Source organism: Leucopleurus acutus (genome assembly GCF_964270905.1).
Source record: "Leucopleurus acutus genome assembly, chromosome: 2".
In the NCBI taxonomy this organism is placed as follows: Eukaryota; Metazoa; Chordata; class Mammalia; order Artiodactyla; family Delphinidae; genus Leucopleurus; species Leucopleurus acutus.
Genome location: NC_139143.1, coordinates 73,072,905 through 73,097,712, shown reverse-complemented (window position 1 = coordinate 73,097,712; position 24,808 = coordinate 73,072,905). Strand labels below are relative to the sequence as shown.

Sequence of the window (24,808 nt, the reverse complement as noted above, 5' to 3'; positions counted from 1 at the left end):
CGGGCATGAAATGGCAGCTCTGTTACGGGAATTTCTAAGTACCCTGATACGGTTGAAATATTAAACGTGAGCATGGAGTTGAAGAGTCAGCAAGGTCCAGGACATGATAGACCTGATGAGGACATTGAACCTCACCTTGAGTCCAGTAGGAAGCCACTGAAGGTTTAAACAGGGAGGTGACATGATCAAAACTACATTTGTGAAAGCTCACGCTGAGGGCAGCTCGAGAGGGAACTGTAGGGGTGCCAGAATAGGCGTGGGTCTGTTTACTGTTGTAAAATTTCCCAGGGAAATTTTGAATCCTTTGTCCCTAAGGGGGCTTTCCAGTAGCATTTTTTCATCCCAGAGCATCTCTTGGGAAGTGCTCACAGAATAATCTTGGGAAAAGTCTATGCACATCAGCAAGACATAGTTCTGTCTTGGTGGAAGAATGTTGGATCTAGGTGTGACTCCACTGTGTGAGCTGATGTCTCCCCTGATAAATGGTGGCTGTGTGTGTGCTTGTATGTGCAAGTGTGTGTGTGTGTGGGGGGAGAGGATGCATGCATGTTTCTTTGTTTTTCTTCCTGTCTGGCCCCACCAGGGCCTGGGTTATTGAGGGCCTGGGGCACGTCTACCTCACCCTTGCTGAAGGCATTGCTGGTAATGGCATCTGGCCCATATGCAGATCAAGCTCAACTCGGTGCTGACATCAGCCGGTTTGTGGCACCTCAGTGTATTTTGTGTTGCAAATGAGAGTTTCTTAGTGCCAGGCTCGCTTGGGCTGTCACATCAGGTGATGAATTCTCTGCATCAACCGTGTACTGCTAAGGTAAGCTCAGAGGAAGAGCGGGAATAAGAGCAGGATGGGACCAGCGGTTCCCACTCAGCCCAGCAGCCGCTGCTCTGGGTGAAAAGGGGTACTGGCTCCGCAACAGCGAGGGAGAGGCAGGTGGCCCCCTGAGTCCTGGCTCGAGGAGGGCAACAGAGGACAGGGAAGTCAGGGCTTAAGCTGCAGTTCTGTGCTCCTGTGTATTTCAGGAGGAGCCGTGCGGGTTTTGCCACCCACCATCACTCCATCCCCAGCTCCATGGCTGGCTTCCTCCACCTCCTCTGATAGGCGTGCTTTGCCTTATCCATTAGATGGGATTCTGGCAAAATGTGGCGTCTATCAAGTTATGTGGGTAGGATAGAGAGTAGTCATTTTTGTTCCTGAAACATTTTGTTCCCAAATGCCTTGAATTTGTGTTTTGAAAGTCCAGATTTCCTTAACTAGGAAATCTACTGCGTTTTGTCCTAATTCTATATTCTATTAGCTTCCTCTTCATGAGGTTCCAGGTCAAGCCTGCTGCCGGCTTAGGTTTCCCCTGGTGGAATTAAATGTTACACCAAGTCTTGCTTCCCAGGCCACAGGCTACAGAATTAACCTGAAGGAACTGGGTGTAAATGTGAACTCTCTCCCATTATGGAGGCATATTTGGCTTTACAGATTCCCACCCCTGTATCCCCTCAGGGTGGTTTCCAACAACAGCATTTTACAAAGTGAGTGTGTCCCTTTAAAGGCTGGTTTGCATCGGAGAGTGAAGGAGGCAGTTGGGGTGCAGAAGAAAAATTAAAACAGAGGTCTTATTTTCCCGCCACCTCACACGGTTGTTAATGAGACCATCTTTGACTCTCACTGTTCCCAGAGATAAACAAACACACAAAGGCGGCGTTTCCTACTTAATATTCACCCGCAGTGGAGGAAGAGGGAAGGAATTGCTCCCCGGGTTAACGTGGCAGTAAGCGAGGTCAGCTGTTTCCCAAGACGGTGCAGCCTCTGAACGTCTTACATTAAAGCTGGAATGATACAGCTGAAACGGCCGAAGTGATTTACGGGAAAGCCGGTTAGGGTGGATTTGCTCGCACTTTCTGATCTCACGGAGGCTTGAGCAGCGGCAGACAATATGCCATGGTAGAAAGCACCTCCAGAGAAAAGGATCCTTCAACATTTCCCAGTGTTAGACTCGTTTGTTCTAAAAAGTACTTGCATTCATCTAACTTGAAACCCATAGGCTACAGTGTCCTGAATTTAGCAAGAAATCAAGGGTCATAGCTGGGATATCCTGGGGTAGGGTGACCCGGGACTGAAAGTCCCCCATTCCATTAAATCCCAGAGTCCTGGGCAAACTGGGGCAATTGGTCACCCCATCTGAAGTGTGTGTGCATATGTGTCTGTGTGTGTGTTTGTGGACGGAGGGGGAGTGAAGAAAAGGCAGTTAAAGAGATTTGTTTTCTTTCTTTATTTTTAATAAGGTTTTTTAAGGTTTTATATACTCTTCTTCACCAAGCCAACTAGCATAATTTAAATGCTGGTTTTGGTATCAGGCTGCACTAATTCCTGTTTCCACCATCTGTGAGCTCTCTCTTCCCTCTGGCGTCCTGAGCACTGGTCTGAGAAAACAGAACTTTTGAAGGAAAGAGATCAAATGTCTGCTGTTTGAGTTATTTCAGCTCAGAGATGACTCAAAGAAGTCTTCTAGAACCTTCTGGTCAATATACAGTGCCTTGCTAATTCCCTGCTAATGAAACGCCACAGAGCTCCTTTTTTTTTTACTAATGGCTTCATTTGGGGCACCACTTACTGTTATTTTAATGGAATTATAGTATGGCTCAACAATGGTAGTGCTGGTAATTTGTGAGCAATGTAATGACATGCCTTTGTGCCACGTGCTATGACATGGACACTAGCTGCTTTAGAGAGTTTCCTCCCCTACTTGTCTCATACCAGGTCAAGTCTAAGATACATGACATTTTTCCTCTTTTATAAGCACCTCACTCTCTGCTTTATGATGTTGTGCTTATGGAGCTCCTGGAAAGTTTCCTAAAATCCCATGCTACCCAGCAAACACACACACACACACACACACACACACACACACACACACCCCTTCCAGTCTATTTAATTAGTGAGTTAATTTATTTATTTATCTACCTATCTGATAAACATACACATATTAAAAAATTATTAGGATGCATATCAAAATGCTAAGAGTAATTATCTCTGAGTAGTAGGATTATGGCTATAGTACTCTTTGTTCTTTCCAATTCTCCTATTTTCAAATACGATATTGCATGCATAATTGCAAATATTGTATTTGCAAATATCATATAAGCACATCTTACTTTTATCGTCAGAAAAGATAAATGATGCTAAAGGATTTTCTTCAGGGAAAAATAAACAGAACGATGATTCTCAATCAGCCTAAAATGGTACCAAAAGAATACATGTGTTCTTGGTTGAGAGGGGAGGCTAAGTAAGATATGGTCACTCTGGTGACCAACCTAAATGTGGAAATTGAATGAATTCTTTTCTTGATTCTGATCATACTACAGAGGCTTAGGCCCCAAAAGATAGCAAAGCCTCCTGTTATAAGAGAAAGAATTCTCATTTTCCCCTCATTGCCCTCTTTCTAATCTCTCTTTAACAGACAACAGGGGAAATGGCGTCCAACAGAAAAAGGGAGTGGGTAGAGCTGCCTGACTCAGTTAAGAGATGGAGATTTGAACTTGAGAGCAGTTATTCGATAATCCAAGATTGAGGGGCCGTGTTCCTGGCATTGCCCAGGATGACCTTTTGCCCGCTTAGTGTCCAGATCTGCTCTTAAAGTGAGGTGTGTGGGGCAACACCTACCCTCATGCTGAAGTAAGTGGTGGGAGCGTCTCTGAATGAAAAGCCTGGCTTTCCTGGGAACATTGGAACATCATTTGGGTGAGCCAATGACAGAGGGAGCCAAATGGATGAAAAGGGCAGAGAAAAAGGAGCCCGATTCAAAGGTTAGGAAGCCTGTGTTCTGTCTCAGTCGGAATCTGGAAGGCTGATTTTCTCTTACACCTGTGCTTTCTTATGAATGAAACGTGAATGGATGTTTGCCGGCACCTACAAGTGCCAGCCATGCTCCTAAGTACTGTGGGTTATACTAGGGTGGAAGCTGTGGTCCCTCCCAAATGGCAATAATAATACCTACCCCCAGGTACCCCCACCTACTTCAGGGAGTAAAAGGAGAGGAAAGTACAATAAAAATAATTTACCAGGACTCCCTAAAATCTGGTCTGTTCAGTATTAACATTTCCAGTGTCGAGAGTCTGTTAACTTCAAAGGAACCCAGTGACTGGGGAAAAGGGGCCTTTTAGCACATTTACAGTTCAGTGCTTTAAAATATGTAAACAGTCATGAATCAACGACTGTAGCAAATCATTCTTCAGCTATTTAATGGTGGGGTATTTTTGGAAAGGGGTGGTCATTAAAACAGATCCTTTTAGGACAATTTTATTGTTTTAATGCATCTGGATTTAGAGTCTTAGAAGATGATCTACAAATACAGATCAAACTTGTAGCTTCATGTCTTACCACCTTTTTAGATATAGTCACACAGACCAGTCCTTGTGGTGTTGGCACCATTGTTTCACCTGTTTTATTCGTCTGATCACCCGCTTTTCAAGGCTCACCTCAGAGAATCCCTCCTCCGTGAAGCCTTTGCTGATACTGCCTCAAGAGGAGATACTGCCTTCATTTGAAGCTTCATGACAACTGGGCTGTACCATGTATTAGGTTCTGCCTGACATTATAGTTCATTCGTCTGCTTGTCTCATCCCCATACTTGAGGACATGAACTGTATATCTCACTCATCATTATATACCCTCGAGCAGCTAGAACAGAACCTTGCATAGAACAGGTGCCTGGGATCCCATAATACAGGGAGCCTCCAGAGCTGGAAAGGACCCGAGAAAGCATTTGAGCTAATCTTTTAAGTTTTCCAAAGGGGAACCCAAGGCCAAACAGGGGGAAATGCTTCGCCAGAACCAATAGCTAATTGTTGCCAGGGTCGGAGCTAGAACTCGGTCCCTTGGCCTGCAGGGACAGCTGCCGTCATCCTAGAGCACACAGACAATCATCTGGTGGCTTGGACTGGATTACAAAGCCTGTGAGAAGGGAGAGGTGCTAGTACTGTGTCCAGAGGCTCGCTGGGAAGAGCCAAACGCATCTGAGGGTGGGGGAGGTGGGCATTATCGACCACAGTCTTAGCCGCCCCTTGGATGAGTGTTCCCATGGGCCAGGCCCTGTGCTCGGCCCTTTACCCAAGTTGCCTTATTGTCATTGTCTGCTCAGAACGGCCACCCGATCTCAGAGGACTGACTTCTCTCCCTTTTTCCCTTCTAGGCTAATGGAGGTTGGCAGGATGCTACTACCCCTTCATCAGTGACCTCCCCTACAGAAGGCCCTGGCAGTGTTCACTCTGATACCTCCAACTGATCTCCCAGCAGTCGCATCCCGGCTGACCCTGTGCTCCAGTCGGGGCCGGGCCAGGAGGGAGGGTTTCTCAACGCTGAAGCGGTCAGACTGGAGGTCGAAGCAATCAGCACACACAATAAGAGTCTCCTTCTCTTCTCTTCTTTGGGATGCTGTTTCAGCCAATCTGGACACTTCTTTATACTCTCTTCCCTTTTTTTCTGGGTAGAAGCCACCCTTCCCTGCCTCCAGCTGTCAGCCTGGTGTCCATCATCTTCCCTGCCCCTTTCCCTCTGTCCTAGACTCCCTGGGTCCCTGCCCTCTATTACATCCCTGAAGGATATTTTCAACAATTAGAGGAATTTAAAGAGGAAAAAAAAAATACAAAGAAAATAATAAAAGTGTTGGTATGTTTTCATGCTGGTGGTTTGAGGGGCCAGACTTACCTCCCTGGGATCCCTTGCTCCCTCTGTTAACAGGCAGTCCTTCTCTGTTTCTCTCGTTACTCTCACTACCTCTTAGCAGGAATACGCCACATTGCCCTACTCATTCCAGGCCGCCCTACCTCCTCTTGCTCTAACCTCCCCGGGGGCGATTCTGATTAGAATACAATTCCTCCTCTTCCTTCTCAGCCCCAGGTATTCTTTGGGGGCTGCCTTTGCTGGGCTTCTACAAGTGCCACAGTTTCTGGGTTCACCTCTGCTAGCTTGGTTCCCAGCAGGAAGTCAGGCAGCAAGAGAAGCCTCAAGGAACAAGGGCAGAATTCCTAGAGGCTTTTGCATCTTCCCAATAGCAGCTCTTGGTTTCAGAGGGACAGTCTCTGGAGACCGTGCAGTAAGTGGTGTTCAGAATCTACTGCAAAACCAGGTCTGAGTTAGGCATGGTGGTGAATGCATCACTAAGGAGTAGAAGGTTCTTATCCTGCAACCCTTTACCTATCCCCTTTATCTCTCTCTCTCTCTCTCCCTCTCTCTCTCTCTCTCTCTCACACACACACACACACACACAAGCATACAAACGTAGGCATGTGCACAGCCTCACACATTTCACTTGCCCCAAATCAGGCACATGCCACATTCAGATACCTATATTAGTAACCATAGCATTATACCTTGTGAGCCCAAGAGAGGGAATTAACAACTCTGAGTGAAGGTCACTGACACAGAGAAGCAGCGTGTGCCTGGGGCTTCCAGGCCCCCAGCGTGCACACACCAGAACGACATACACAGGACTCGATCGTGATGAAGCCCAGGTTTCCAGTACAAACTAATCCTGTTCTCACCACCTCTGGAGCTCTCAGGGAGCCACACACAGTACTTACAAAGCCTACAATGGATTTGGTTCTGTTTTGTTTTTGTGTTTATGTTAGGGACATTGTATTAATTATCCGAAGGGTTATATGGCTCCAACATTCTCGTCCTGGAGGAGAAAGACGTATAAGAACATGGCTTGGGCAAACTTTTTCCTTGCTTACTTTGAAGACCTGAGAGTGATGGAGAGCAGGGAGGTCATGCTTTCAGTGAAATCATCCATGATTTTTATTCCCTGGTAATATCTGAGAGTGCAGAGTAGGTACTAGAAAGCTGTCCTCATGTCGCCTGTGCTCACATTCTTCATAGCCAACTGTGCCGGCAATAAACACGGCAGCTCTGTCACTTGACTACGTGGGAGGTGGTGCCTCATTTTCTTCATCTGTAAAATGGGGGTTATTACGCCTGGCTCACCAAGAGGCGTGTGAGAGGCCGAAGAAGTAGATTTCATTCATATCCAATCTGTAATTGTGAAGTCAGGGGAAGAAGCATCCCTAAGATAAACTGGTTCATGCCACATAGGGGCAATAAATGGTTTTCCTGTTCTAACTTCTGGTTAACATTAGTCCCCTGAGGTCATCAGCCTGATGACAAAGAGAAGGGTTAGTGTTGTTCCTTCTGTTTGTTTTGGTCTGCTTGGTTTCTTAGAATAGAGATGTCTCTAAATTGGAAAAAATGGGACGTGGTTCTCTAAGCTTGTACTTGAATCCAGTATGTGGCCTTGTAACTACTTAGTCCCTGTCACATCTGCTATGTTTGAGCGGCCTCCGGGAGAGGTATAAGACCCTGAGGGGTGAGAGTGGCCAGCTAACAAGGTCATGGACATTCTGCATGACGCTTCAGTAATGATTCGAAAATGTTCCTGTGTGTGGGTGTTGGGAGGCGGGGGGTTAACCTAAGGAACTAGAAGGTATGTGTATTTGAAGGAAATGCAAAAAGTAAATAGTTGGCAAGATGGCATTATGCCTGGATGACTGAGGTCAGTAGAAAGACTCTCTTCTAACCAGTGCCATAATCAGAGCAGGGCTTGATAAAGAGGATTCCTGGAAGGAGCCATCCTGTGACCATTCTACAGTGATTAAAACCAGTGGAGAACTTTGTCTGAGTGGCAGGGATCTATTGAAACTACCCACAGAGGAATATGGTGGGATTGCATCCCCCTGATTAGGGGCAAAGTACAAAAGGGACACAAAAGGGTTCTCTTGGAAACAGGAAGAATGATTCCAGATCTGGGTTGAATGATTGCCATTTTAAGTTGATGAAATAGATCAGAGCAGTGCTACCTTTGCACAGGCAGTCTCTCTCCCTGCAGTAGTTTGCACTGATCACCTCTCACAGCATCTTCCCCACCTAGCACTTCATGCAGTGCTCTTCGCATCCAGTACCTTTCCCATGACTTCCCCTCCTCGCCTACGATCACATCCAACGTGGTGGCCACCACATCTCTTTGCATTAAGCGAAGCATGAGAACGCTGGCAGCGGAAGGTTGGGGATGGAAAGTAGCGTGCCTCTGGAAATACAGCTCCCTGGGAATTCGTATTAGGTCGATCCTACAGATACCAAAATGTGCCCCAAGACTCCTTCATTTTCTGATGGAAGTGGGAGCGCTCCATTTTCCCTGGCAGATTTCCCCTGAGAAATGATACTAGCCCTAGGGTTTGCCCACCTTGTAACTCTTCATCACACCCTCCTTTTCATCCCTAACTCCTCCCCCTGGCTTGGAATTGACTCCTGTGCGGTACTTTTGCCAAGTGACACCTTTACGTTTATTTTTCATTTTGCTGTGGTGGTAGTTCTTTATTTACCGTTTGCCTTTTCTCTCACATATCTTCCCTGCCCCTCTTTCCTTCTGAGTTTTATTTTTCTGCCCAGAAAAACCTGACTTCGATACCAAAAAAAGATGAAACTACAGAAACTCAAATTTAAAAAAAAAAACTTAAAAAAACACAAAAAAATACTCAACGATTCTTTCAGCTTTATTAACATTTTCCATTGTTTCTTGCGACTCGTGTCTCGTTCTTTGTAGTATTGATGATGAACATTTGATAATGAATGTTCTTGTATATTCAGATAAAGAAAAAAAACCAAAAAAGCGGTCTGAATTTAATAGTGTTTATAATAAAAATTTTAAAAATGACCCTCATAGCACGCAAAACAGGATGGGGGATTTCCCCTCTTCTTTCTGTGACAATGCACATCATTCCTGCATTAGTTTTTAACACCGAACTACCTACATTCACCATTTCCCCCATTTTTCTTTTATTTTCTTGCATTTGTGAATTAGTTCAAGAATGCTAGAAAAGTGTCGAGTTGTGCACATCCATTTCCTGTTTCACAATGTTTAAAAGTGACAGTAATTCATTTTGTAAACTAAAAAAAAAAAAAAAAAAAAGGTTGGAATAGTGAGCATAATAGGTACAGCCTAACACGTTATTATGTTTATTAACTTCGAGACCCAGAAATAAATTCTTTTCTTTTCTTTCTTCTGCTCTTTAAAATATAAAAAAAGAAACTATGTTTTGTTTTGTGTTATTTTTGGTTTGTTTATGGGGGGGCTTTTTTTAATGTCAGGATTATGGTCTTGCTGTTTTTATTCCTTAAATATGTATTTGAGGTGATGTGAAAAGATGACATTTGTAGAATAGGCTGTTTCCTTGTACTTCCGTTTGTTTCAGAATTCAGTTGACTTCAAAGATCAAGCCCACAATGATTCATATTTTTTCACCTGCATTTTTTGGAGTGTGTGGCATTCTTGCAATCCCTGAAAAAAACAAAGGCAAGGACTTGAGTTTTCTTTTTAGCCCTTTAACAATCCAAGGAATTGGTCCAGGGGACCTTCTTGTACTATAGGGAAAGGTTTTTGCCTTGGTTGATTGTGAATGACACAATAAAATGCTTTCTTTTCTTTCTTCCTGATTAATAACAACGTTCCACGACTCTTTCCAGCTAGAGAGGATTTTTTTCTTCCAGTAGAATCCCACAGGAGATCCTGGTGGGCTGTGCACCACTGGCTGAGTAAACCAGATCCAGGAAGCCGTCCTAGAGTCATTTGGCCTACTGATCTTCTGAGCCAGACTCAGTGCTGTTGTTACAGTGCTGAGCAGTTACACCTGATTCATTGGCAGTGCGCCTCGTATGAACCTCTGATTTAGGCAGCTGTCAAACTGGCTTGATTTGGAATGTTTTTGTTAAGTTAGGGGAGAAAAGAAAGCAATATTATCTGGAGGAAGCTTAATTTAAATGTTTTTCATTCAACAAATGATTAAGCATTCAGAAAGCAGCAAGAACCCAAGCAAGAAGAGTTAAGAACACTTTAGGAAGTGTTTCTACCCAAACGCTTGCACTCTTGTTTTTAAGTCGTAACAAAATAATGACAAGCTTTTCACATCACCTTTATGGTTTCAATCCCTAGCTCAAAGCTTTCTGGAATCTTTTATTTTTTTGTAAACTTTTTTTTCCTTTTGTTAAAATTAATAAAACATCCAATGTTTTCCCCCTTTTCTCTCTTTTTACTTCTTTTCTTTCCTTTGGCGTTTTCAACTATTTTGAAGTGCTTTCCTTTGGTTTTTGGTTTTATTCTCCCGCTCCCCCTCCCCTGTTCTTATTATTCAGAGTATAAACCTGCAAAGCTCTGCTCTGTTTTGGTTTTGAAAGTTTAAGCTTTCCTGCTTCTGTGAGAGCACAGGCTTCTGTCCCTTTTGATTCCAACTGAAATTTTGTGTTCTCTAATGATACTAACACGGTGTAGGTTTTACAGTCTCCTAATTTGTACTGGTAATGCATATTCCAAATAAATAGTTTCTTTTGTTGCAAAAAAGCATACTTGTATTTTGTGTAAATTTATACCTGCTGGAAACTTGTCTTTCCCCAAAGTAAGACGTGGGTTAGTGTGGCTTTAAACCGTGACCCTCATCATTTTAAAGTCTACATTGACAGTGGGGCAAATGACCTTGCGTCACTTACCCCGAAGTAAGAAGGAAGGGAGGGAGGGAGAGAGGGAAAGAAGGATCTTTTTTTTTTGCGGTACGCGGGCCTCTCACTGTTGTGGCCTCTCCCGTTGCGGAGCACAGGCTCCGGACGCGCAGGCTCAGCAGCCATGGCTCACGGGCCCAGCCGCTCCGCGGCATGTGGGATCTTCCTGGACCGGGGCACGAACCCGTGTCCCCTGCATCGGCAGGCGGACTCTCAACAACTGCGCCACCAGGGAAGCCCGAAAGAAGGATCTTTTATGTGCAAATATTAGCTGTGCTGTAGGAGGGCAGAGCACCCCATCTTGTCTGCTTGTCTGTGATTAGCTCCCATCCACCAAGCACCAGTTAAAATATCAGGGTGATGTTCCAGAATAACTTCTAAGTTTCTGAGTCACAGCTGTTCGCCCAGTGGTTCTCCTTTCCTTCTCTTTGTCTGCTGTGATCTGGTCATAAGGAAAATTGTGGTAGCCAAGAGATGCTTCAGGGGAAGGAATCTAGGTTAGAAACACTACCCAACTGTAGGCTCTCAGAAGTATGCTAGCTAGATGCCACTCCACTAGATGTACATGCCTACCGTGTGTTATGTCTTCCATCCCGTGTATCTCTCCCAGTGGTTTGTCTGTGCCCACACTGAGCCCCACCCTTTGGGGTTGTGGTCTTTACAGAGTTTAATGTCTCCGAGTGTTCTGGCTGGACCACCACTTCAGCCTTCAACAGCTAATTCTGCATCCCAGCCCTTAACACCCTCTCCCATGCATGGAGTGGGGTGGAGCTGCTTGTCTGCCATTCTGCATATTGTTCCTCTAGGGGCACCACATGCATCATTTTCTCATTCTCACACCTTAGCTCTCGGGAGGCTTCGCCCAGAGCCCCGCAGTGAGGCTGGTCTGTATTGAAAACACCAGTCACTCACCCTTTCGTCTCTATCATGATTCTAATGATCATGATCAAAGGAATGGAGAGTCATCAGGGATCACATTATTATTTTTATTAAGGGACTAGCTAAGGGTCCAATGGACTCAAAAGTATAAGACTAACTTGCCAATATTGATTTGGAGAGCATTTCCAGGAGCCAAGATGGAGGTCTTGCCTTCCCTCTTCAAATCTGAACAAGGGAGCACATTTATGGGAGTTTGGGTACGCAAGGCAGTTTCAGACCACTTCCTTTTTCCATTGCCTGGAAAATTGTGGACCTAACTCAGCCACTTAGTGTATTACTTAGAGTGGTACTAAACTGTTGTAACAAATAGAGCAAAATGTATAGTGCCTCAAATACAGTACGAGTCTACTTCTCACTTATAATGGTAATAGCCTCCGGCAAACGTTCCTGGTCAGGATACCTTGTCTCCATGCGGTGATTCGGGCATCACGCTCCTTCACCCTGCAGGAATTTGTAGTCCTCCACATCTGGCCTGCAGGAGGGAAAAAGTGTGTAGAAGGCTCACCATTTCTTGAAAACCTTAACCAAGACCTCCCTTATATTCGTATTTCTAAATGTGAGGGTTGGGGGGTGGGGCAGGAGGATGGAAAAGTGGTCCCTGGCTAGGCGGCTACTTCCTGGCAACAACAGCACACAATAACTCCTTGAGTAGTTGGCCATCTGTATCACACCTAGTGATCAAAAGGATTAGTGAGGGCAAAAACAAGCCCGCATGGCAGTGTCGCTGCACTGGACACTCTCCCAGTAAAAACAGTTCCAGTAACATCCCAGACTTGGCTTTGCCACTCTTCAGTAGGGAAGATCCAGAAAGGGGTATAACAAAGGGGCCAGAACTGATCCACCCCATACTGCCCCCCCATCAGTCTCCAAATTTCGTTGTTGTCTAAACGCATGACTGGGCACTCAGCCTGTGGTCATATTGAGGGGAGAGCTGCCATCCCTCAAGGCAGCCTGTTCCCTCCGTCAGGAAGTCATTCCCATGTTTATTGATGTCTAGAAGGGTCAAGTCTGGTGGCCAGCAGTCACTTCAAAGCAGAGTGGTCTAAAGCTTTCAAATCACAAAATCGGATATGCTCAGCACTCCCCGCCCCCAACATAGAGTTCTACCTGCCTATCCTTATAGACTATCACAACCTTCCCCACTTAAAACAAAAAGTAAAATCCCAGTGTTTCGACCACCCTTTGTTATCCAAAATATCGCCTCCCTTCTGGAAATATTCAGCATGGAGGATGGCGTTCAGTCGTATGAAATCATTTAGTGGGCGAGCCGAGGAAGGTGTTCTACCCTGGATCTCTGCACCAGAGGCCCGGGGAGAGGACTGAGGCTACGCTCTGGGGGTTCTACTCTCACGCCTTGCAGAAAAGCTCCAACAGTGTACAGATAAAGAGAGCAATGGATTTACTGTCTGGGTCAGTCAGACACAGTGAGACACAGTCTATGGCTTCTAGCCTCGGGCAGGCTTCCGAGGCCACCCTGGGCAGTGTGTGGGTCGGGAAGAGGAGTGGTAAAGGGCCACATGTTTGTCCTTGTTATCCACCTGGGATCCATACAAAAGAGCTTCTGGATTCCTCTGGATAGATCATAGGGTCCATTCATTATGTCCAGGGGACACTCCAAGCCCACATTCCCTCTCTCCCATGATAACCAGCCGTACTGTCCAGGGTAGCTCACCAGCATTGACAGTGAGCACCTCTGGACAGCATAAAAGGCACCAAGTGCTACAGTACATGTGAATATAAATCTCCCATTAATATATATTCAGAGAGAAATTAAAGTTTAAAATAAAATCTCCCTCTCTCATAACCTAAAAGTTCTAAGGAACGCTAGTCTACAGCTCTGCCTTTCCTGATCTCCTACTGTGCTCATTCATCATCGGCCAGAAAGCGCACTCCATCGCCAGAGGTAGAGGCAAGGCCCTCTTCCTTCTATAGCAGCAGCAGAGGTCCCTTCTACTGGAACAGGGGTAGCTGTTTCAGTTCCTCCAAAGTTCATCAATCCAGACTTGAATTTCTCTGGCACCCCACTTTTCCTAAAAAGTCACTCAGGAAGCATATGAACCACATCCCAGGATCCGCTTCCTCTCAGAGAATTTAGAAAACACAAGCAAAGCCCAGACTACTAGAGCAAAATTAAGTTCCCAGAACCCAGATCCTGGTACCACATGACTATTGCTAATGAATGACTGGATCAGGGATTTGATAATACAGGGAGGGCACAGGAAAGACAGAAAACACATGAAAAAGTAAAAAGGAAATCTTTGCTTCAGTCTTTACAATGCCAGTTGACTAGTATCAACTGCGGTGTTGAGAAAAAGCCACCAACAAGAGGTTAATTTTGCTCTCTTCTTCCTGTATCCTGGGGCAAACAATCCAACCTCTGCATTCTGCCTCCTCTCTCAGAGAGCGACCTTTGAAATATTCATGTCTTTGTGAAAAATTCAAAAATGTGAAATGGGCCCCCTCCCACCACAGGCTACTTGAGGCCCCCTTCTTCCCTCCTGGTATCCATTTACATATTTAAGATGAATCGCAATTTCCATTTCCCTTTAAGCCTCGTGTTCCTAATCCCAGATACATTTATCCTGTATCACTGTGAATTCTCTTCCTTCTCGAACTTCTCCAGCTTGTGACCCACTCTTGTCTCCACTGGAGTTGGTGTCCAGTTGCTAAGCCCAAGCTTAGGTTGACATTGCACGATGCCGGCAACAGAGGTGATGTCCCTCTATCACCTCTGCCCACAAAGCCTCTCCTTCCTTCTGCCCTGGAGTCCTAGGCCTTGAGTGTCTGGTGCTGCTTCCGTTTCAGCAGAAACATTCCTTTCTGCAATCTCTTTGATGTTCACCCTAACGTTTCTCTCTCCTATTGTTCCCCAACTCCTTTTAAGCAGAGCCAACAAAGTTGAAAATGGTGTAACCCACCCTTTCCCCAGTCACATCCCTTCTCTGTCTTGTGGACAGCTCCCTCTCTTTGTTGCTGGTCCCAGACATATGTTCTCCTAACACACTTTTCTAAACTCTATTTTGAAAATTGTTTCCAATGTTCTGGATCTGTCCAAGGCTTCCATTGTTCAGATACATCCTGCTAGCTTTAATCCCTTAAGTGGAGTCAGGCTCCACAAGAGGTGTCTTCCAATCACCCACTCAGGTATTGTTTTCCCAACAGGTGTGTTCCTGCCCTCCCCAGTCCTCCCGTAGAGCACCACCTCCGTAGAGCAGCTTCATAACACACGACATGTCTGAGTCCCTCTACACAATAACTGCTGTGCTGGAATTCAGTAATAATTCTTGAAATATTTTACCAGGATCTTCTCGATTTTCCACTTCAAATGTGTCCACATTTTCTTTTATTTTCTTTTATTTTTTTTTGCGGTACGCGGGCCTCTCACTGTTGTGGCCTCTCCCGTTGCGGAGCACAGGCTCCGGACGCGCAGGCTCAGCGGCCATGGCTCACGGGCTCAGCCGCTCCGCGGCATGTGGGATCTTCCTGGACCGGGGCACGAACCCGTGTCCCCTCCATCGGCAGGCGGACTCTCAACCACTGCAACACCAGGGAAGCCCTGTCCGCATTTTCTTATATCATCTAGTGAGACCTTTATTTTATTTATTTATGTGTTTGTTTCTTTGTTTGTTTATGTTTTTTGGCTGCACCACATGGCATGCGGGATCTTAGTTCCCTGACCAGGGATCGAACCCCCGCCCCCTGCAGTGGAAGCACAGAATCTTAACCACTGGACCTCCAGGGAAGTCCCCTAGTGAGACCTTTAAAGTCATCCATGGGAGCATCTCCAATTGCTTTCATTACCCACCCCCCATCTGCTGCATTCAGAGGATCTTTCCTGGAGCCTTTGATGTGAGGGATACATGTAGTTTGCTCACTGAGATCTTAAAAGCCAGACCACATAGACTTGAATCTCAGCTCTGCTACTGTCAGGTTCTTTCTGACACTACATGAGAGGTTTTTATCTCATACCAACCCCAATTCTCCAACATTCCAACACCAACTAGGTGTCCTGCAATTCGACTCAACTCTGACAACAACTACCCAAATTTAGCATCAAACAGCACAGGCTTAAGGGCTCAGTCCCACAAGACTACCCTCCCTTCAGATGCCAGCTGCAAGTATCAGGTCACCCATCCTTCCGACTGACCGGTTATAAATCGGGAGTTCCCACAACCCCCATCTCAGCTTTGATCATTTGCTAGAGCGACTCACAGAACTCAGGAAGCTGATGTGCTTATACTTACTGGTTTATTATAAAGGATATACAGATGATCACCCAGATGAAGAGGTATATAACGCAAGGTCTGAAAGGGTCCTGAGTGCAGAATCCTCTCTCTCCATGGAACTGGGGTGTCCTTCCCTCCCAGCATGCGGGTGCCGTGGCTTGGAGGTGTTTATGGCAGTATCATTTCATGCATGCAATTGATTAAATCGTTAGCCATTGGTGATTTTCTCAATCTCCAGCCCTTCCTCCTACTTGGAGGTTGGGAGGTGGGACTGAAAGCTTCAAGTTTCTCAACAAGGTTTGGTCGTTCTCTGACCAGCCCCCATCCTGAAGATATCAAGGGGCCCACAGACTAAAGACACTCCTGTCACTCTTATCACGTAGGAAGTTACAAGGGTTTTTGGAGCTCTGTGTCAGGAACCAGGGACAGAGACCAGATATACATTCCCCATTATACTACAACTATTTACTAGCTTTGTGACCTTGGATAAATTGCTTAATCTCTATGCCTCAGTTTCCTCACCTATAAAATGGAGATAATACTAACACCTACCTCATAGGGTTGTAGGGGGGGATTAAATGCATTAATACTTAGAACAGTTAACAGGGAATATAGCCAATATTTTATAATAACTTTCAATGGAGTACAACCAATAAGATTTTTGAATCACTGCTGTACACCTGAAATTAATATCATATGTAAATCAACTATATATCAATTTTTAAAAAAGCCAAAAATCTTAGAATAATGCCTGACACACATAGGTGCTAAAAATATGTTTATTAGTAGTATTACTTTTTCTTCTGGTATTTCTGTCTGGGTATATCTCCGTCTCTGAACTAGTAACAATTAGAATGTCCTCCTTTTTCCTAGTTCCATCATAAGGAACTATTAGCTATGGATATTTTCTTTCTTTTTTTACATCAGTCTAGCCTAGCTGCTAAGATATTGTCCATCCTGAGGAAATTCCTGTTATCTCTCTGGCTCAGTCAGTGTCTTTCTTCATTTCTCACTCACTATTGCACAGTTCCTAACTTAAGAAAATGTAGGATTCTTTAAACAAAGCACAAACCTGATGCTTAGAAGTAGATAAGCAGAGCTGGTCTTGGACAAAACTGTGAGGTCGTTGAAGTTTGTCTCACACATGCCACATTCTCCGAATCCCTGTTCTCTCCTGGCTCTCGTTTTCCAGGAGGAAAGGATGTGCTGTGCCTCTAATGTCTTACTTGAATGGCTTCAACGTGTAAAATCTCTCCTCGGGGGATACTCTGCTCTCTGAATTCTAGTCTTTGGGTTTATTCACAAGTCTTCCAGGCCAAACCTACTTTGAGTTTCTAGCTTCATATTAATCAATACAGGTAGCAGCAGTTGAATGGGAATCAAGGCATGTACAACAGGATGACTGCAGCTCACACTGCTGTATATTTGAAAACTGCTAAAAGAGTAGATCCTAAAAGTTCTCTTCACAAGGAACAAATCGTTTTTTTCTTTTTCTTTTTGGATCTATGAGATGATGGATGTTAACAACTTATTGTGGTAATTGTTTCACGGTGTATATATATAAACACACATATATACAGTGAAATATAAATATGTCACTATATATATTGACATATATAATAAATACATATATATTATATATATATAGTGACATATATATATATATATCATCATCACGTGGTACACCTTAAACTTATACAGTGCTGTATGTCAACCATATCTCAACAAAACTGAAAAAAAAGAAACAATTTTTATTAATGGTCAGAGATGCCAAATTGCTCTCCAGATGCAGGGCTCTGGGAAACTTTCCTAGAGAATGGAGCAGACCTCCCAACTCTTAGCTCAAATTGAAGACAAAGGCCCTTCTGTGCAGGTCTGGCTTGAATCACCCACCAGGCATGTCTAAGAGGACAGACCAATGAGTAGAGAGCCCTGGAGAGCCCAGACCTCTTCATGTCCACATGGACTGGAAGCTCAAACAGGGCCCTCTGCACCTGGTTCCAGATAACAAGCGACTGTGATCTCATCAATCACATTAACCATCTGTCTTCTGCACCCAAGTTTGCTTTTGTATCAGTCAGTTCACTGCATCTTCAGCTTCAATGACAGAAACCCAGCTCTTTTACTTCTGGGTCTACAGTCTTACCTCTCCACACATTACTGCTTTATTCAGTACACTTCCCTCCCTGGGACTTTCCTTGCATGGCCAATACCTCCTTTATGGCAATAGCAAAATCTCTGCGGAGGATTCTGTGAGCCCCCTGGGCTCCTCTCCCAGGAGGTTATTGCTTGAGACATCCCAGACACTTGCCAGACAGGTAGCTCTCTGTGTGACCATCCTTACATCTCTTCAGGTAGCAAGCATGCACTTCACCACCTCCTACGTGCCAGCGGTGGCTCTGTACTTCAGGAGGATCTTAACCTCTAGAGGGACTACCACTGGGAAGACTTTTTCAATAAGACAAATTATTAAAGAAAAAACAACCCAAATCTCTAGGTCCCTGTTGATGAATAACAACTGTATTCATCAATTAACAAGCTTGGGAAAGAATTTAGAATTATCATATCCATTAACAAGGCCCGAAACCAAAGGGAAATGGAATTAGGCTGGGCTGATGGGAACAGATGTGGATTAGAATGAAAACATTCTTGCTACTGGATGATTTGAAGCAACTAATCCCATCAAGGGATAGGACAATAGGAAGCCCAAGAAGCTGCTGAGGAAATGTATGACCTCATTATTTTAAATCATCTAGCTTCAAGGAGAAGGAGGAAGGATGCTAGGCAGGCATCCCTAACACCCAGAAGCAATGATGGTGTTGAGTTAGAGCCTTCCCAAGCCTGGAATGTAGTTACTCTCCCTTCCCCCAGTCATACAGAAATTCGGTTCCAGCCATTTCAACCAATACCTCTTGGCAACTGAGGACTGGGAATACGCCAGTGAACAAGGTCACTCAGATCAGTTGGTAACTGCTTTCTCAAAACATATGTACATACATTTAGGTTGCTCTGTAGAGGTAAAGAAACAACATTAGGATAGAAAAGAAATATCATTCTGAGAGACCTTCATTAATCTAGCCTCCTTTTTCCTATAAGCTCAAATAAGAAATGCTAGCTGTAGCCAATGGTCTTCTCATAGCACCTCCAAAATTCCAAGCTTCTCCCTTTCTTTTATCCTTTTTGCACATTTTGCTCACGACGTCATGATATCAGCCACCCAAAATGATGGCCCTACCATACTCACAGACCCGCTCACTTGCTTGTTCTCTAAGCAGGGTCCATCTCTTCTAGGAAGACTTTCTCCTTCCTGAAGTTATCTGTTCCCCCAAAGTCCTCTGGTGTGTCTTTGGCCCTGCTTTGAATTGTTATGAAATATCTTATCTCCCCACATAAATTGTTAGAACTCAAGGGGCCAGATGTCTCTCACACAGAGAATGAAGCACCACCTTATAAGCCTCGTAGGCGCTCAGACAAAGGGAGGGAGGCGGGAGGGAGGAAAGATTGAATGAGGGAAGGAGGGAGAGGGGAAAGGAGGAAAGACAGAGAAGAGTGGAGGGTAGAGAGAAGGGGAGGGAGGAGGTAGAAAGCACAGGGAAGAAAGAAAATGGGAGGAAAGGAGAGGAGAAAGGTTGAAGGAGAAATATTAAAGGACAGCAGGACAGCAGGGGTGGAGGGGAGAAAAGGAGGGGGGGAAATCAAAGCCGAGTAAGACATTGGAGGCAGGTCACATCTTCCCCCTTGAAATGAGATCCCTGGCACTTGGGTAGTAAGAAGTCGGAAAAGGGGGTGTGGGGACTTCCCTGTCTGTCTAGTGGTTAGGACTCCGCCCTCCTTTGCAGAGGGCACAGGTTCGATCCCTGGTTAGGAAACTAAGATCCTGCAAGCCACATGGCCAAAAAAAAAAAAAAAAAAAAAAAAAAAAAAGCGTGGGGTTGTGAAGAGAGACAAGGTCTCAAAGCGGGCATCAGATATGAAGACAAACTACCATGGCATGACCGCACAGCTTTGTTTAAGAGCAGCTCTGCCAACCTCGCTTCTGAACAGGAAGTCTGTGATTTATTTAAAGCTTTCTAATTATCTTTAAGATGCAAACCTGGGGTGTCTAACAGACCTCACTAGCCCTGCCAGCATTTGGCTTGAACACATGGTTATTTGCAGCTATCCATTCATTTATTCTGTCACTCAGTCAATACTGAACAAGCACCCTGCCCTGCATGCCAGGTACTAGTCTAGGAATTAGGGATACAACACTGACCAAATCCCTGTTGTCAGGGAGTTTAGATGCCTGTGGGTGGGGGAAATGGACAGGAAACAAAATATGTAAAATGGATGGTGTGTTGGATAGTGGTAAGTGCTGGGGAAAAGGTAAGAAAGGATGATGGAATTGCTGTCGAGGATCAAGATAGGTTGGTCCAGGACTGACTAGGAAGATGATTTTGAGCAAACTGCTGAAGGAGGGGAGGGGAGGAAGCCATTAGGATATCTGAGAAAATGGTTCCAGGCGGGAGGATCAGCCCGTTCAAAGGGCCTGAGGCCAGAGCACATCGGGTAGGTTTGAGGAATTGCAAGTAACCCAGTGTGGCTGAGAGACAGAATGAGGGGAAGATTATTAGGTGATGTGGTCAGAAAATGAACAGTGCAAGGGAGAGGCAGAACATACAGACCTCTTGTAGGACGTGGCAAGGACTCTAGCTCTTCCTTTGAATGAGCCTGGAGGCCTCTGAGGGTTTGGGGCAAGGAGTCATATGATGAGACTTTAAGTTTTAACAGTATGATACCGGCAACAGTGTTGTGAATAGACCACAGGAAAATAAGATTGGAAATAGTTACACCAGTTAGAAGATAATTGGAGTATTTGGGACAAGAGAGGATGGTGGCCTGGGCTCCGAGAAAACCCAGTGTAAAGAAAGCCCATCTGCCTTTGCTGGGACCTGTCTTTGTATACACAGTGTCTCTGCCTGGAATGACTTTCTCCCTACTGGAACACCTTCCCGTATTTCAAGGCTCAGTGCTCATGTCACCCAGTCCCCAGAGTCCCCAGGGAGGACTATTGTCCCCATAGCACCCTGTATATGCCTCTCTTGTAGCACTCATCAAATTGTGTTGCAATTACTGGTTTCCATCTGCCTCCCTCTACAATGAGAACACCTCCATTTCAGCTCAGTTCCCAAACACTTTTATTCAGGGGGAATAAAAAGGTGAATAAATCGTTAGCCCAATGACAACCTAGTACAGGAGACTGAGCTCCCACGCTTGTCACGGAGTTTGGCTCGTAGCTGTCAGATAAAGGAACAAAGAAAATTGCCAGAAGCCATGCCACCGTGGCATGGAGCTGTGGTCTTCTTATTTACAGTGCTGTTTAAGGAGTCGCAAGACAGGGTCTTGTCTGCTGCTCTGATGGCCTCCCCTTGCTGTTTCCCCGGTGCTGGTCCAGCAGGACACCTGCCCACAGATGCTACAGTGCTGAGAGCTAAGGGTCTTGTCAGAGGGAGAGAGGGAGACCCTGTGAAAGATGATTAAAGGCGGTCGTGGATATATTTATTTTTTTCTGTTGTACTGGTTGCTGCTGCAAGGCTGTCTCCCTGGAGTCTCTTGGTGACATTTGTTACTTGGCTTTTCAGTCCTTAAACAGAAATTCTGTCCTTTTCACTGAATGGCTCCTCCTTTGCTAATGTTCTGTCTCCCCCAAGTCCCAAGCAGAACATTTGACATTTGTTATTGGTACAAGAGCATCATTTGCTGAGTGTGAACAAAAAAAAAAAAAAAAAAAAAAGAGTTTCCCCCAAGGGCAGAAATGAATGATTATCTCAGATCTCCTCACCCTTTTTCCTCCTCCTTCAGACACAACAGCCATGCACAGCCATGCTGGGCCCTGGTGGGGAGCTGCCCTAATCAGTTTTTACATTCCGGCTTCGTGGAGATGAGCTATTGTAATAACTGTAGATGTTTCAGTGGAGGGCAAAGGGTGATGGGTCGTGGAATAATAGGATATGGTGAGGTGGAGGCTTCAGTGATGTCCACTCCACGTAGGATAATGAGACGCCTAAGGATAGGTTCTGTTCCTCCAATCAACAAATGTTTCCTGAAAACCTCCTGTGCACCAGCCATTATTCTGAATGCTGGGATGATAAGCAAAAATAAAAATACCTAGTCCTTACTCTCTACTCTCCCTACTCTCCCTACTCTCTACTCTCTACTCTCTCTACTCTCCCTACTCTCAGGATGCTTACTGCCTAGTAGGGGCATCTAACATCAATCCATTACTCACATAGATAGGGGTACACCTGCAACTGGATATGTAATATGAAAAAAGGTATACCATTCTATGAGAGTTCACAATAAAGAGAGCTGAATTAGTCAAGGGGGTCAGCAATATTTTCTTGAGGAACTGTGTCTCAGGGTGCAAACTGGAAAATTAGTTAACTGTAATGATGGATAAGAAGAGAATTCTAGGCAAGGGGGAATAGTAGGTACAAAGGTTATCTTGGAAGAGGGAACCTGGCAGATACAAGCCAGAGACAGCAAGGGAAGGTCCGCAAGGAAGACGAAGAGGCCAGAGAGGTGGACATGCGAGGACCACAAGGGGTCTGGATGCTGTGTTCCCCCATTCCCCGCTCTCCACTCTAGAGTGCCCCACCAAGTAGGTTCTCAATGAGGAACACAAGCTCTGAAGAGTAATAACTCATTCCTTGAGCCTTCTAACATTGACCTGTGGAGCAGTATCTTGGTAGCTAAAAGGAGGAATCATAAGAGGAACAATTCACATGCTCATCCCTCATGAGATCACAGGCTGATGAGATGGATAGAAATAGAAACACGACCCTACATTCTGGGATGTGGTCTTAATCACGTTATGTTTCATTGCCATGTGGTGGCATTGACGCAGGGGGTGAGTCAATGGAGGGACAGGAGGAGACTTGGAAGAGGAGGAAAGATGTTGACACAGGGAACTCGAGCACCCGTTCTTTTCCCATTATTAGCACCACTGTTACTTTCCCACCTCTCTCTCCTCTCCTGGCTCTGAGCCCTTCAGCTCCCAGTGCCATTCAGTGTAAATCTTTCTTGGAGAGTTTTTCTCCTTGTGGTCATACAGTAACAGGCTACTAAACCTGCCTGTGGGGTGAATTACGAGCCGGTCTCTGGAGCCCCAGTCTCGGTTGCCCACAGAATGAATTGTGGTGCTCCAGGCTGCTGGGCTATTTATTTATTTGTTTGTTTGCTTTAGCATATTTTAATCTGAGCATTAAATTGCAATCTGCCACCCATCTCCATCTCCGACTGTCTTCAGATAGAACAGATTTTTCATAGATAATGATACCTATAAACTTCAGGGATGGCAGCCACAGCAGCAAACTAGGGAGAGGCGGGGGGAGGGTTTACAGAAACACATCCTCCCCTGGCTCGGCCTTGGCTGTTCTGCTCAGCCTGACCTATCTGGGGCCAGCTAGAGTGCCCACGTTCTCCTGGACAGCACCTGTGGCTTTTTCTAGCCTGAGAAACAGGTGCTGAGAAGGCAGAGGTGAGCTTCTGCACTTTGTCCTCAAACGCATAAGATCACTGCTGCTCTACACTGTGTCAGGCAGTAAAGGTGTCACCAACCTTGTGTTGCACGGGGAAAGTTCCGCGCTGATAACTCAAAGGCAAAGAGGATGCCAGATGGTGCCCTGGCGCCAGTGTTCCTGAGGTCATACATCTGATCTAGTGCCGCTCTGCACCAGAGGTATTGCCATCTGATGGCAGCAGGGCCACCACCCTGGAGAGAGAGACAGTCATCATGGTTGTAGTATTGGCAACATCAATTTGTCTAGTACTTATAATGCGTGCTGACACATTCTTTTGGAGACTCACGACAGTCCTGTGAGTGCGACAGGGCAAGTGTTATGATTCCCATTCTGAAACTGAGATGGGGGGACTGTGGAGTGAATGAACGAATGGGTTCATGCTGCCTCAAAGTCATGTCACTCGGTTTGCTTCCGGAACCACATCCAGAGGAAGGTCTAGGACTAAGGTCCTAGGAACCTGCAGCTTCCACCTGAACCAGATGGGTAGGAAATCACCACCAGTTCCCCTTAATTAATTCTTCTGCATGTCAAAGGGTTCGACGCTAGAGAGGGTGCTTTGAAGGTGTAGATGTGTAGCAGGCAGGGAGAGATATTGTGCTTCTGATGGACCAGGCGTGGTTCTAAGGGATATATTCACTTATTTAATTTTCTCAACAAACCTAGATAGGTACTATCATGATATCCATTACAAATGAAGAAATTGAAGCACAGAGAGGTTGAACAACTTTCCTAAGGGTCCAAAACTACAGAGTGAAGACCCAGGTTTAAACTTTGGTGGTCAGTCCTCAGCGTCTGGGCTGTTGAGCACTCTGCCATACCTCCTCTTTATTTTCTTCCAGAATGTGCAGCCTCTTGATTTCCATATCTCATTGTCCCAGAGGTCTCAGAGTTCAGGTACAGGTGGCATGAAGGAGGCAGTTCTGGCCGAGGTGTAGGACTGGAAGCTCAGGAACAAGAGGAGACAGTAGATAATAGCAGATATATTTTTTGTGAATTTTATTATTTTTTTAATAATACAGGTTCTTATTAGTTATCTATTTTATACATATTAGTGTATAGAAGATATTTTTGCTGGGCTAAAGGACTTACCTTTTAAACAAACTCTCAAGCCCTTTGGCAAGTCCCTGCACTTTCTCTAGCTTCAGGAAATGGACTCAAGGCCAAAATTCTTTGTGAAAGAATTCTACTTCAATTCTTTCCAGAGAAATTGCAGTCCAATCTGGAGATAAAACTCAGGACTTCTAGCTTCTAGTGCAAATACCAGACACCAGATCATGGTTCTTAAAAATGTATATTATTTTCTTTAATCAATATTTTAAATTTTAATAAAAGGCAAACAAATGTTTCTATTCATTATTCTGTAACTAGTTTGGCAATGATGATCAAATTGCATCTCAGGGAAGGAGGTGAATTTCCATAACCTGGGGAAAAAAGGATGACTCAGGTCCTTTAATCACACTCTGGGATATTCATACTTAAAGATACTCATGCCTCCTGGTGGGCAACCCTGGGGAAGAGTCTGTTGGTCCAAGCTTCTTCTATTACCCAGT

At 45.0% G+C, this 24,808-nt stretch overlaps 1 protein-coding gene across 3 annotated transcripts in view; it reads left to right on the top strand.

Moving 5' to 3' along the window:
* PBX1 (PBX homeobox 1) overlaps nt 1-24,808 on the top strand; it is a 316,019-nt gene that overhangs the window by 271,523 nt on the left and 19,688 nt on the right. For 2 of the 3 annotated variants that reach the window (XM_082833827.1, XM_082833825.1), the window contains one exon: nt 5,181-5,779. The exons of the other annotated variant lie outside the window; for it this stretch is intronic. Coding sequence is in view for 1 of the 2 variants with exons in the window: in XM_082833825.1 (XP_082689951.1) it covers nt 5,181-5,273 (93 nt within the window). In the remaining variant the exon portion in view is untranslated. Of the gene's footprint in view, nt 1-5,180; nt 5,780-24,808 lie in introns of those variants that run through there. 3 annotated transcript variants of the gene reach the window in all.